General features: G+C 38.4%; 1 protein-coding gene across 1 annotated transcript in view; it reads right to left on the bottom strand.

Annotated features, from left to right (window-relative positions):
• The window catches only part of LOC134666590 (sorting nexin-25), a gene marked incomplete at its 3' end in the record, with an annotated part of 34,746 nt that overhangs the window by 10,292 nt on the left and 10,258 nt on the right, over positions 1-14,196 (bottom strand). Inside the window, exons 8-13 of the mRNA XM_063523796.1 lie at positions 7,570-7,730; positions 6,137-6,310; positions 2,730-2,867; positions 2,249-2,389; positions 1,502-1,632; positions 321-463 (exon numbers count right to left, since the gene is read on the bottom strand). Of these exons, the coding sequence (XP_063379866.1) occupies positions 321-463; positions 1,502-1,632; positions 2,249-2,389; positions 2,730-2,867; positions 6,137-6,310; positions 7,570-7,730 (888 nt within the window). The remainder of the gene's footprint in view (positions 1-320; positions 464-1,501; positions 1,633-2,248; positions 2,390-2,729; positions 2,868-6,136; positions 6,311-7,569; positions 7,731-14,196) is intronic.

Below are 14,196 nucleotides of genomic sequence, written 5' to 3' on the forward strand. Positions count from 1 at the left end.
GTTGTACCTTAAAGGACAACATATGTCTATTGATGTTTTTGTGCTGCTGGGAAGTTTAAAAAATACGGAATATCTAAGGGGAAAATTTTTGTCTTATTTTTATATGGAGACTGAAATTTTTCGTTTCCAAAACAGAAATATCTATGCAATTTTCCATAAATTTATGAGGACTTTTCCAACTTTTAGGAAATTTCCCGCAACTTACACACCCGTACATAAGTACCTACTTACGTAATATAGATCGAATTGCAATATAGGTAGGTACCTATTACGTACATCGCGATTAAAAATAACTATGTAGGTATACATAGAAATGATACCTCGCATAGCATTAGCCATGTTCTTATTGGCGGGGTCCGTGCCATTTCCGTCTAGATAGAGCGATATTTCATCTTCGTCTGCCGACAAATGCGTGAACGCCTCGCGATCCGTCGATGATCTATTCGTTGCTTCGCTGCTTGTACTGTAATAAGAACATCAATCATAAACTTCTGATGGAATAATAATAATTCCAGCCTATGTACGTCCCACTGCTGGGCACATGCCTCCTCTCATGGGCGAGAGGGCTTGGGCTATAGTGCCATGCTAGCCCAATGCGAATTGGGGACTAAATTTCTGACGGAAATATTTTTTAATTCACACTTAGCTATGGACTCGTTAAAATGAAGTTAAAGCCAATCTTAGGTAGAGTGCATAATTATTTTCCGTCGTATTTTCACGGAAACTTACGAACGTGTCTTGCTATTCCAGTCAGTCTCGGTACAAAAAGTACTGACATTAACTGAACTAGCATTACAAATACGAACGATTCAGAGTAAATACGATGGAAAACAATTATGTACTACGTCTGTAATTATCTTACGAGGTACATAATTAGATTTATATTACTACTGAAGTTACTAATGAAGCCGTCCTAAACAGCCGGGCTAGCACATGATTGATTGGTTACCCGTCTTATTCTAACTATGTTACTAAAAGAGGGACGGGTAGTCTATCTCGCCGCGAAATACTGTCGCGCCAATTATGTGCTTGGCCTATAGAGAAAGAAAAGATAAGTTTATTGAGTATTATTAAAATTACAAGAGGAAGAATGATAGGCCACCTGCTACGACACGACCACTTCATCAGAAAGATCATAGAAGGGAAAGTAAATAGAAGGAGAGGGAGGGGAAGACCAAGGAAAAGTTATAGGAGCCAAGTAAAGAGCATGTAGGGGCCGTGTCGTACCAGGACAATAAGGGCCCCCCCACATCTAGCGTCTTTCGAGCGTCGGCGTCTGGTCAGCGCTATGGAAAATGACGTCGCTGCGCAGTTGCGTCGACGTTGCGTCGAGCAGCGGCCATAGAGTTGTAGACGCCGACGCTCGAAAGACGCTAGATGTGGAGGGGCCCTAAGGGGCTTGCTTTGGACCGACCAAGGTGGAGACAACTTCATCACGCTGCATCGACAAGAGCCCAGCTCTTAAATTGAATGAATAAATTAACTTTATTACGTGCCGTACCTTTTAAATAACGTAGAAAATGAGAATTTGTTTTTCTTTGGAATGCCTCCCTGTCTCATATATTCGCTGGTTGCGTTGAGGAATGTATATAAAGGTTCACTTTGGTTCAGTCTCTCGTCTTCTAAAACAAACTGTACACAATAATTAATAAATTAAAAACAAAAAAGCAGAAGAAATAATATAGTATGTCATTAAAAGGTTATTTTATCAAAAAATATAGAATTTTCGGAAAAGCAAAGAAAATTATGAATATTGCGTAGGTATCGTTACAAACTTACATATAGTATAAATAATCTCAGGTGAATTTTTCGGGCTCGGACCCTAATCTGTTAAACGAAAGATATTGTTTCCTTTATGCAGTGGTTACAATGCTTACTGCTAATAGCCCCGACGTAAGTAACGGGAACAAACCCATTTAAAAAGCAAATTTACCATTCTAATTATATGGTTCAAATTCTTGAATCAGCCCATGCGGAGATAACACGTTTTTGTTATCTCAAAAAACAAGACCACCCTAATTGTTCTCTGAACAAGCTGTCATAACCTCATCATAAAGCTGTCATGAATTTGAACCTTAATACTATCGCGATAGTTGCTTTTTAAACGACGTGATTGCTTTGGCACGAGGCTGTAGACCGCTCTTAAAAGAAACAAAGGCTTTTGTTTAACGGATTAGCACCCGAACTCGAAAAATTCACCTGAGATTATTCATACTATCATAATACATATTACAATGACACTACTTACTTCTAAATACTTTTGAATGAGGTTCTTCGCTTTATCTAAGGAATTTCTATCATTTTTACCAAACAGAAACTTAAAAGAATTCGACGGTAGTTCCAAATTTTTCAATTCAGAACACATAGGCCTTAATTTTCGATGTAGATCCTGAAAAAAAATGCTTTGAATAATATACTACGTAAACTGTGAATAATAATAACACTACTCTTTTTCCAAATAGACTTCTTATCTATATTATCTAACAAGAAACTTAATTGCTGGGTGGATCAACTTTTTCACCACACAAACGCGAGGAAAATACTGTAAAATATTACAAAATTTACAAATCAAATTCAAATGAAAGTTATTATTTTTCATTCAAAATCGTCACTAGCCAACATAAGAAAACAACTGAAGCATCAGATTACTTTGCCATGCTTATAAAATGCATGCAGTTTTTGAAAGTATAAAGAGTTTAAGAGCAGTGGAGAAACTATTATATTGTTACCTGGAAATCGTTCAGGGTTCTCAATATAACCCAGCCTGTGGAGATTTGCTCCGGCCTCTCGTCTTCGTTTGAGGTAGTTTCCTGTTCGGCCATGTGCACTACTATCACGAACTGCGGGGGCTTGTTTTCGTCCAAAATCTAAAAATAACGAAAGTTACGTATGTTAAATAGAATAAAGGGTCGGTTGTACCAAACCGGCTGTCACCGAAAGCATTCGCAAAATTTTATTGTATGGGAATTTTTATAGTTCTCTGTTGAGTGATGTTGATCAGTCTGTCAAATGTGGTTGGTGCAACTGGCACTAAGAATACTATTACAAACGACAAGTGTCCTTTGATCTACAAACCCTCAAATACACCATAACTATGTTCCTTGGGAATGTTATTTATATGTATTAGACTGGTCATATTTTTCATCAAAACGATTTCGACTGGCAAAGCATATTACTTTTTGGCAACCGGGTTTTTTAACCTAATTAGACCCCGCTGAATCCGAATTTGCCGGTTGCTCGATCGAAATCATGACCGGAAGTGAGATATTTGACATTAAAGGTCCCTTTTTTTGAGTTTTTCGTAAATAACTCTTAAACGGAGGCGCATAGCAAAAAATATTCTATTACATAAGTAATCTGCATAAAATTGCCTACAAGAAAGATTCAGTACAATTTTTCGCTAGGATCAATATTCAAAGAGATATTAACGCGGGAAATTTAATTATAATCACTTCTAAGGTCCCTTTTTTTAGTTTTTCGTAAATAACTCATAAACGGTCGCCAATATTAAAAAATGTTGTTAAACGATAATAATCTACATAAAATTTTGAACAAAACAGATTCAGTACACTTTTCGCAGGGATCAATATTTAAAAAGATAATAAAGAGGGAAAGTTCTAGTATAATGAATTCTAAGCTTCCTTGTTTTTATTTATTCGTTAATAATTTGAAAAGTATGACTCATAGCAAAAAAAATCTTATACCTAAATAATAAACATACAATTTCCTACAAGAAACATGTAGAACACTTTTCGCTAGGATCAATATTTAAAAAGACAAAGCAGCGGGTAAGTTAATTATAAATAATTTTAAAGTCCCTTTTTAGTTATTTGTAAATAACTCGTAAACGGTGTCCCATAACAAAATAGGTTTTTAAAAATAAATTATCTACATAAAATTTCCTCAAAAAAACATCTGGAACACTTTTCTCTAGGATCAATATTTAAAGCGATATTAATGGAAGAAAGTTAATTACAATCAGTTTACAGGTCACTTTTTATTAGTTTTTCGTAAATAACTCGTAAACGGTTGCCCTTTGCAAAATAATATTCTACAAAAATATTAAACATAAAATTGTCCACAAAAAAGGTTCTGTACACTTTTTCGCTACGATCAATATTTAAAGAGGTATTAAAGGGGGTAAGTTCAATAATCAATAATAATGAATTTCCAAGTCCCTATTTTCAGGTTTTGGTAAATGGCTCGTAAACGGATAAATGGGGGGGGGGGCGAATGGTCATTGTTTGGCTATGAGGGGGGAGGGCTTTATCTCCGAAACTACTGGGTTTACCTATAGATGACAGGAAGACCTATTAGAAATATGCAAGCGCGAGTCGCACATTACTTAGTTTTTGAACGGGTTTTTTAATGGCAATTCACTCGCGTTTCACATATAAAAAATACGTTGTTGAAATTTGGGTAATGTACGGAACCCTTGCAACGCGAGTCCGACTCGCGCTTGGCCGGTTTTTTCCTTTTGAGGTACGGAACCCTAAAAACTAAAAAGAAGTGACATGTGTATTGATCGTAATGAACTTTCTTTCTTTAATATCGTTTCAAATATTTATTCCAGAGAAAAGTGTTCATTATGTTTTCGTAGAAAATTTTATGCCGATTTTTTATTTACAAGAACATTAAGGACTTATTTTGCTATGAGCCTTACTTTACGAGTTATTTACGAAAACCTAAAAATATGGACCTGGAAATTGATTATAATTAACTTACACCCTTTAATACCTCTTTAAATATTGAACGTAGCAAAAAAGAGTACAGAACCTTTTTTGTGGACAATTTTATGTTTAATATTTATGTAGAAAATTATTTTGCAAAGGTCCACCGTTTACGAGTTATTTACGAAAAACTAATAAAAAGTGACCTGTGAACTGATTGTAATTAACTTTCTTCCATTAATATCGCTTTAAATATTGATCCTAGAGAAAAGTGTTCCAGATGTTTTTTGGAGGAAATTTTATGTAGATAATTTATTTATAAAAACCTATTTTGTTATGGGACACCGTTTACGAGATATTTACAAATAACTAAAAAGGAACTTTAAAATTATTTATAATTAACTTACCCGCTGCTTTGTCTTTTTAAATATTGATCCTAGAGAAAAGTGTTCTACATGTTTCTTGTAGGAAATTTTATGTTTATTATTTAGGTAAAAGATTTTTTTTTGCTATGAGTCATACTTTTCAAATTATTAACGAATAAATAAAAACAAGGAAACTTAGAATTCATTATACTAGAACTTTCCCTCTTTATTATCTTTTTAAATATTGATCCCTGCGAAAGTGTACTGAATCTGTTTTGTTCAAAATTTTGTGTAGATTATTATCGTTTAACAACATTTTTAGATATTGGCCACCGTTTATGAGTTATTTACGAAAAACTAAAAAAAGGGACCTTAGAAGTGATTATAATTAAATTTCCCACGTTAATATCTCTTTGAATATTCATCCTAGCGAAAAATTGTACTGAATCTTTCTTGTAGGCAATTTTACGCAGATTACTTATGTAATAGAACATTTTTTGCTATGCGCCTCCGTTTAAGAGTTATTTACGAAAAACTAAAAAAAGGGACCTTTAATGTCAAATATCTCACTTCCGGTCATGATTTCGATCGAGCAACCGGCAAATTCGTATTCAGCGGGGTCTAATTAGGTTAAAAAACCCGGTTGCCAAAAAGTAATATGATTTGCCAGTCGAATCAAGAAGGAGAGCAATTTTGAATTTTTATGTCTAGTCTATATATAGGTCTTCGTATATGTACAATTGTACAGGTGAAGCGTAATTCATAATTGTTACATATTTGCCGTGACATATTTTTCAAGATTGTTCTAATGCTAAAAAAACGACCTAAGGTAATTCGCCAGTAACTGGCCGGTTTTAGTAATTGGCCGCCAAATGGATTCTATTCACCTATAAACAGAATTCATTTTAGTATAAGGTTTCAATAACTGGCCAGCCTTTCAATAACTAGCCGCCTTATACTAAAATGGATTCTGTTTAAAGGTGAATAGAATTCATTGTTAGTTTAGGGCGGCCAGTTACTAAAACCGGCCAGCTACTGGCGAATTACCCTATATGTAGATAGATTTGTGTAAGATTGCCCAATAAATATGAGTTTATTAACCTCAGCGCTCTGCACAGTGGCCCGCCACGTGCCGAGATGCTCGGCCCAGGTGTCGGTGCGCGCCAGGTGCGACTCCAGCCGCATCTGCTCCTCCGCGAGCCGCTCCACCTCGTTCTCGAGCATGGCCAGAGCGCGGGACTCGGGCTTCAATGAGGCGCGGAGAGCCGCTAACGCCTGAAATTGACATGGTATGGTGAAATGACGACATCAGGAAGGCAATTCTTAGACAAATTTTTACAGGACCATAAAATAAATTAGGTAAACGTTTACTCAGCAAAAATACATTGATGGTAAAGTCTGTTTTGTACAAAAAAATACAGAGAAGGCGTCTCCATTTGGTTATATCCACCAAGGTGTCATTAGCGGTCAAAGGGTAGCGTTTACAACGACACACACCCCCTTACTCATAAAGGCGCCAAAAACCTTAATTAGCTAATCATCTCTTGTCCTTATCTGACATTCATCATTTTGACTAATATGTTTGTAAGAAACGGATAGAACATAATTGAACTAAATCAGGCCCGTAAAATTTTATTGAATAAGGGGGTCAGTATTGACCTGTGTTTTATTGTTATGCCTCTCCTGCAGTTGATCGAGCTTCCGCCTCGCGTACGTGGAGTGCTCGGTGAGGTGCAGAGCGCCCGCGACGCTCTCCGCCGACGACACGGACTCGTTGGACAACTGACGGTCTTCTATTGGAGACCGTTCGGCGACTATTTCTAAAACGAACGACAAGAGTCCAAAGATTTAGAAGGACACTGAGTCTCAGTATTCACCTGTGTTTTATTGTTATGCCTCTCCTGCAGTTGGTCGAGCTTCCGCCTCGCGTACGTGGAGTGCTCGGTGATGTGCAGAGCGCCTGCGATGCTCTCCACCGACGACACGGACTCGTTGGACAACTGACGGTCTTCTATTGGAGACCGTTCGGCGACTATTTCTAAAACGAACGACGACAAGAGTCCAAAGATTTAGAAGGACACTGAGTCTCAGTATTCACCTGTGTTTTATTGTTATGCCTCTCCTGCAGTTGGTCGAGCTTCCGCCTCGCGTACGTGGAGTGCTCGGTGAGGTGCAGAACGCCCGCGACGCTCTCCGCCGACGACACGGACTCGTTCCACAACTGACGGTCTTCTATTGGAGACCGTTCGGCGACTATTTCTAAAACGAACGACAAGAGTCCAAAGATTTAGAAGGACACTGAGTCTCAGTATTCACCTGTGTTTTATTGTTATGCCTCTCCTGCAGTTGGTCGAGCTTCCACCTCGCGTACGTGGAGTGCTCGGTGATGTGCAGAGCGCCTGCGACGCTCTCCACCGACGACACGGACTCGTTCGACAACTGGCGGTCTTCTATTGGCGACCTTTCGGCGATTATTTCTAAAACGAACGACAAGAGTCCAAAGATTTAGAACGACACTGAGTCTCAGTATTCACCTGTGTTTTATTGTTATGCCTCTCCTGCAGTTGGTCGAGCTTCCGCCTCGCGTACGTGGAGTGCTCGGTGAGGTGCAGAGCGCCCGCGACGCTCTCCGCCGACGACACGGACTCGTTCGACAACTGGCGGTCTTCTATTGGAGACCTTTCGGCGATTATTTCTAAAACGAACGACAAAATACCCTTTACCTTTTGTACACTAAGTTTATCTTTTGGGTAATAACTAACTAATATGGCTCAGCGATCTAAAGAGGATCTTGGCCTCCGAAACGAGAGCACGCCACTTTTCTAACTAAAAAAACAAAAAAAAAAAACAAAAATAAATATCTACGAAAAAAGATATAAGAGGGTAAAAAATTATGTAAGTAGGTATCTTGCAAGATACCTAGCAAAAAAAAAGCGGCCAAGTGCGAGTGTACGATACATACCGTACATTTAGATACTTAGATATGTAGGTAGAGTAACAAAATTAAGTTTAGTTTAACGGTAACCTTTTGGCTCGAATGGAAGTGGAAATATAGTTCTTTATTTAAAATTTATGTTTGGCGTTTCCTTTCAAGACCTGCGCCTATCATTGGTCCTTCGAGGTGAAAAATAACTATATTAAAAAGTAGTTGGACTTGTGGGCCGGTTGGTTACAGTGCAGTGCATTGACGCGGTTAGCAACGCTACGTGGACACAGTGTGTTTCGCGGTCGGCAAATTGTCGACTCCGTGGACGTTAAACTCCAATGATTTTATTTTGCCATTCCTTTGGCGAAAAAGCGCACAGTGTGTGTGGCCGGTGCAGGTGTTCGCGCGGGCCAAGCTGTTTTTTTTTGCGGGTGGAAGCTGTTGCAGCATCCACGCAACGTCACCGTGTGGCGGAGCATCGGTGTGCGGTGCACCCGATTTTTGTACCCCATCGTCTAAAAAGTCAGGCGAGCCTAGTCATAATTATTTATTTCAGGCCAGTGTGCTGTGCTCATTGTTTAAAGGTCAGACTTTTTGGTGGTAGTTGCCTACCTGCGGTGTGTGGACCTCATATATTTTAAAGTGTGCTTTGCTGTGCAAAGCAAGTGCTTATACGCTACAGTGTGGTGTATAGAACAGTCGCCGAGCCAAACATTGCTTCGGAATATTAAAACTTTAAGGCAATTCAGTTTTATGCCTAAGTACGTGCGGTGCTCGTACATTTAAAATTGATTAGAACATTCACATTGTGAACCTTGTGTTATAGACGCTAAAGTACGTTTTCGTGCGTTTATAATTACTCTTATGAACTACTGTCGTTGAGCATAAGGAACGTTTTCGGGCCTTTTATAGTGCTATTAGCGGACATTTCGTAAGAAACATACGTGTTTTCGCGTTAAACAATTTACAAAGCTGTTTAAAAGTGAATTTTTTATCATAAGTTCCAGAACATTTTAAAAAATCGACTTGCCCATCTTAATGGACTTTCCCGGTTGTTTAAAAAGCAAGTTGATTCTTAATTACGTAAGTCTCATCGTCCTGGCTGTGCACTATCAAAACGCCTATCGTGACTGCGGCCGGGTGTTACTGGCCAATAGGAGCGCGCTGCGGCAGAGCGTTGGAAGGCGGTGATTGGTAGTTGCGTTTTAAGTGATTCGTGCTGGCAATAGAGAACATTGTTGTCACTTCGCGTCATAACGGTTGAAGTTATTTTGCAATTGCAATTTAGTGAGCAAATCTGTTGAAAGGTTTATGATACTGTGTTTAAAAGTACGTACAGTGTTGTTTAAAGTGTTTTAATTTTAAGTTCACGTCTAACTTGTTAATATTCTTTTGTTAAAACCGTAAAAGTGCAAAATGACGGAAGAATTAAAGCGTCTCGTTGCAGCCAGGGGACAATCCAAAGGGTTCATGACAAGATTAAAGGCGTATATACGAAGTCTTGATCCAGGTATTTGTGATTTACATTTATTACGAGAAAAAAGAGACCGTTTAGAGAAAGTTTTTGCAGAATATATGGAACTTAACTTAGAAATTTCATTGCTTGATCCAGATGACAAGGAGGCTATAGACTCGGTCGAGGCTGCTTATTTTGAGATGGCAGCTTTCCTCAACTCTAAGATTGCGCCTATTGCTGTCGCATCTCCTGCTTCTGCGCCGTCTGCGCAGGAGCCGTCTTCAGGCTTTCAAAGGCTACCGCGGATTGAGATTAAAAAGTTCAACGGCGAGGTAGGACAGTATAATGAATTCATTACACTTTATAACAGTGTCATTAAAAAGGACACTAAGCTGTCGCAGTGCGACAAGTTTTATTACCTACGGTCACTATTATGTGACGAGGCATTAAATATTATCAAACATTTGCCTTTAAATGACGAGAATTATGAAGTAGCACTTAAATTACTTGCTGATCGCTACGACAATAAGCAGCAAATGATACAATATCATATTACATCAATACTAGACTTGCCAAATATAAATAAAACGTCTTCAGCTGCCATTCGTGAGTTAGTTGTTAACACTAAACAGCATTTAGGTGCGCTTAAAAATATGGATGTTCCGGTGCAGCATTGGGATTTGCTTATTTTGACTGTGCTACAGCGCAAACTTGATCAGTACACTCTTAGGGCATTCCATTTAGAAAAGCAAGCCTTGGATTTGCCAAAGCTAAATGATTTGTTTGAATTTTTAGAGGACAGAGCTGCGGCGCTTGAAACGCTTGCCCATGCGCAACCCCCTAGCCGGAGGAGCAGCCTAGTAGTTGCTGCTACAAGCGGTTCTACCAAAACCCAAACAAAAGTTGCAAAATGTAAGTACTGTCATTCTCAATTGCACAAGATGCACCTATGCCCAAAATTCAAGCTGTTAGACATAGCGCAACGTCAGGACTTTGTAAAGTTAAACAAATTATGTAACATTTGCTTAAACGAGCACAATGGTAAAAAATGCCTATTTGGTTTTAAATGCTCAGTTTGCAAAGAAAAACACAACTCATTGCTGCATGAGGACATTGTTCCCAGCAAAGACTCTGGTCAAGTAACTTTGTTATCAAAGGCCAAGGGTAACATACTCTTACCTAGTGTTAGGGTAAAGCTAATTGATAGCCAGGGTAATGTTATTTATACTAAAGCCCTTTTAGATAATTGTAGTCAGGTTTCTCTTATAAGAGCTGACCTAGCTAAGCAGCTTGGCTGCACTTTAGAACCATCTAAGGAAACAGTTAGCGGAGTGTTTGATTCTGTCAATAAAACTAAACACCAGACAACTATTGACGTGTATGCAACAGCAACCGATTTTAAATTGTCAGTGACTTGTAACGTAGCTGATAGCATCACAAGTAAAATGCCACAATTTGAGGTTAATAGGAAGAATTTCACTATACCTCCATATGTTAAATTGGCCGACAAAGATTTTGATGTCTCGGGCAAAGTTGGCATCCTCTTAGACAGTCACTTATTTTTCCAGAATTTACTGCGAGATCAGCTGCTGGCACAGCCCGGTGGTCCGTATCTCCACAACACGCGCTTTGGCTACATTGTAGCAGGGAGGGTGGGAGACAACGCATCAGTTGCTTCCTCTCATCTTACCTCAGCAGTCTGTTGCAAACATGTCGGTAACAAGAATCTTATTAATTTAGAGCAGTCAATTTCACAGTTTTGGCAAACCGAGAAGGTACCTGAAATCTATACTGAAGCTAATTCTGAGCAAGAATTGGCGGAAAAAATATTTAAAGAGTCAGTTGTGCTTAAAGATAACAGATTTCAGGTAGCTTTACCTCTGAAGCAGCCAGTTAAAGAGATAAAGTTGGGTGATTCACTCACATGCGCCTTAAAAAGGTTTAAAAGTTTGGAAGTTAGACTTGCCAAAGATCCTCTTTTATATAGAGGCTATAAGTCCTTTATTGATGAGTACTTAGAGTTAGGCCATGCAATCTGCATTCCAATTTCGCAATATGATTTGGACACACAAGCCACATATTTTCTGGCACATCACCCCGTGATAAATATTAAAAGTGCAAGTACACCTCTTAGAATTGTTTTTGACGGGGGAATGCAAAGCCTAAGCAAAGTTTCATTAAATGACGTACTCCTAAACGGCCCAGTTGTGCAAAATGATTTATTCAGCATTCTAGTTCTGTTTAGATTGTTCAAATATGTTTTAAACTGCGATATACGTAAAATGTTTAGACAAGTTTTGGTGGAACCATCACATCGTCCATTACAAAATATTTTATGGAGGGACACCCCCGATAAAGAAGTACAATGCTTGCAGCTTCAGACCGTGACCTATGGTCTCAAAAGTAGTAGCTTTCTAGCCTGTAGATGCTTACTCGAACTGGTCTATAGATATAAGGAGCGTTATCCCCTGGCTGCAGACGTGCTGCTTCACAACACATATGTTGATGATGCTAATATAGCTTGTAACAACAAGGAACTTGTAATAAAAACTCGTGATGAATTAATTGAATTGTTAAAGTTAGGTGGCTTTAGCCTGCATAAATGGTGTGCAAATGATAGTTCACTCTTGTACGGCCTTCCAGCAAATTGTAAAATGGATAGTAAGGAAGTGAATTTTTCTGAAAATAAAGAAGCTGATTTTGTTCGCACATTAGGTCTTAAGTGCAACCTAGCTGAAGATACACTTATAATAAGTTCTCCCAAGCAGGAGATACTTGAAAATTATACAAAGCGAAAGGCATTGAGCTTTATAAGCAAAATGTTTGATCCGCTGGGCTTGGCCGGGCCTATTGTAGTAAAAGCAAAGCTCTTAATGCAGCAAATTTGCCTTGACGTCCCATCTTGGGATTCCAAATTACCTGCCAAGCTCAACGAAGAATTTAGGGCTTTCGCTAGTAACTTAATACAAATGCCAGATATAGTAATAAATCGAAGTATGGATACACAAGATGCAAAATCTATAGATATTTTTGGATTTGCAGATGGTTCTAATCTCGCTTATGGATGTTGCATCTATTTGAGAGTTACTGATAATAATGACAAAGTCACAGTAAATTTGCTTTGCTCAAAGTCACGTGTGAACCCGATTAAGAAGCTCACTACTCCACGCGCTGAGTTAAATAGTGCTTTGCTATTAGCAATCCTAGCGCACAAAGTATATGATATCATAAAATTAAAATTTAATGCAAGTGTGTATCTATACTTGGATTCTCAAATAGTGCTTTCTTGGCTAAAAATTGATCCTGTAAAGCTTACCGTATATGTAGCTAATAGGGTCAAAAGTATTAATGACCATACCAAGGATTTCTCATGGCATTATATAAATACCTCTGTAAACCCGGCAGATTGCCTGTCAAGAGGGTTAGAGCCTCACCTTTTACAGCAAAATACATTATGGTTTCACGGGCCCTCAGTTTTAAAAAACGCAGATTATAAGCCCACTGCAGACGAAAAAGTAATGCCAGGAGAAATACCGGAATTAAAGGTTAGTCTAGTAACTGCCTCACAGGATAACGACATAGCGTTGTTCAAGACTTGTTCTGATATAACAAAAATGAAAAGAATTATAGCATGGTGCTATAGATTCATAAATAATTGTAAAGCCTGCCTTACAAAAAATTATTCAGAAAAGAAAACGGAATGTCTAACGCCTCGTGAATTGAAAAGGTCTTTGTTGGCAATCATTAGGTATGAGCAGCATAAGCATTTTAATGAAGAGATAAGTGCCTTAAAGGCGAATAAACTTTTTAAATCGAAACTCGATGCGTTACATCCATTCCTGTGTTCAATGAACCTTCTCCGCGTTGGTGGAAGGCTCCAGCATGCAAATCTGCCCTACTCCCAAAGGCATCCAATTATATTGCCAAAGGGATCAAATATTACCCGTTACATTATTGAAAATGAGCATAGGGTATTGTTGCATTCTGGAGCAAAGCTTGTGCTACAAAGTTTAAGCTTAACATATCATATAATAAGCGGAATAAGAGAAGTAACACATGTACTTTACAAATGTATAACTTGTTTCAAATTGAAAGCGAAGCAAGCCCAACAATTGATGGGTTCTCTTCCCCATGATAGAGTAAATCCTTGTAGAGCTTTCAAGAAGGTGGGTATAGATTATGGTGGCCCATTCACTATAAAAATGTATCGTGTAAGAAAACCTATATTGTATAAGGCGTACATTGCATTGTTTGTATGTTTTACAACAAAGGCAGTCCATATTGAATTGGTATCGGATTTAACTACAGAGGCGTTTTTAAACGCATTTAAAAGATTTATTTTTCGTAGAAATAAGCCTTCTGTTGTGTATTGTGACAATGCAAGCACCTTCAAAGGCGCCAGCAACCAGTTGGTTGAATTGTATAAATTGCAGTCTACTGTAGACCACCAGCAAACAGTTGTAAACTATGCAGCCGAACTAGGAATAGAATTTAAGTTTATACCAAGTTATAGCCCTGTTTTTGGTGGACTGTGGGAGGCTGGAATCAAAAGCGTCAAGCATCATTTAAAGCGAGTTGTGGGCACAACCGTTCTGACATATGAAGGTTTAAATACGGTGGTCATTCAAATTGAAGGGCTTCTAAATTCAAGACCCTTAACGGCTTTGCCTACAACTAACCCAAATGAAATGCCTTATTTAAGCCCAGGCCATTTTTTGACTGGGGACTCATTGCTTTCATTCCCAGAGAGTGATTGCACTCATGTACCAATTAATCGTT

The sequence above is a fragment of the Cydia fagiglandana genome, chromosome 8 (assembly GCF_963556715.1).
Source record: "Cydia fagiglandana chromosome 8, ilCydFagi1.1, whole genome shotgun sequence".
Lineage (NCBI taxonomy): Eukaryota > Metazoa > Arthropoda > Insecta > Lepidoptera > Tortricidae > Cydia > Cydia fagiglandana.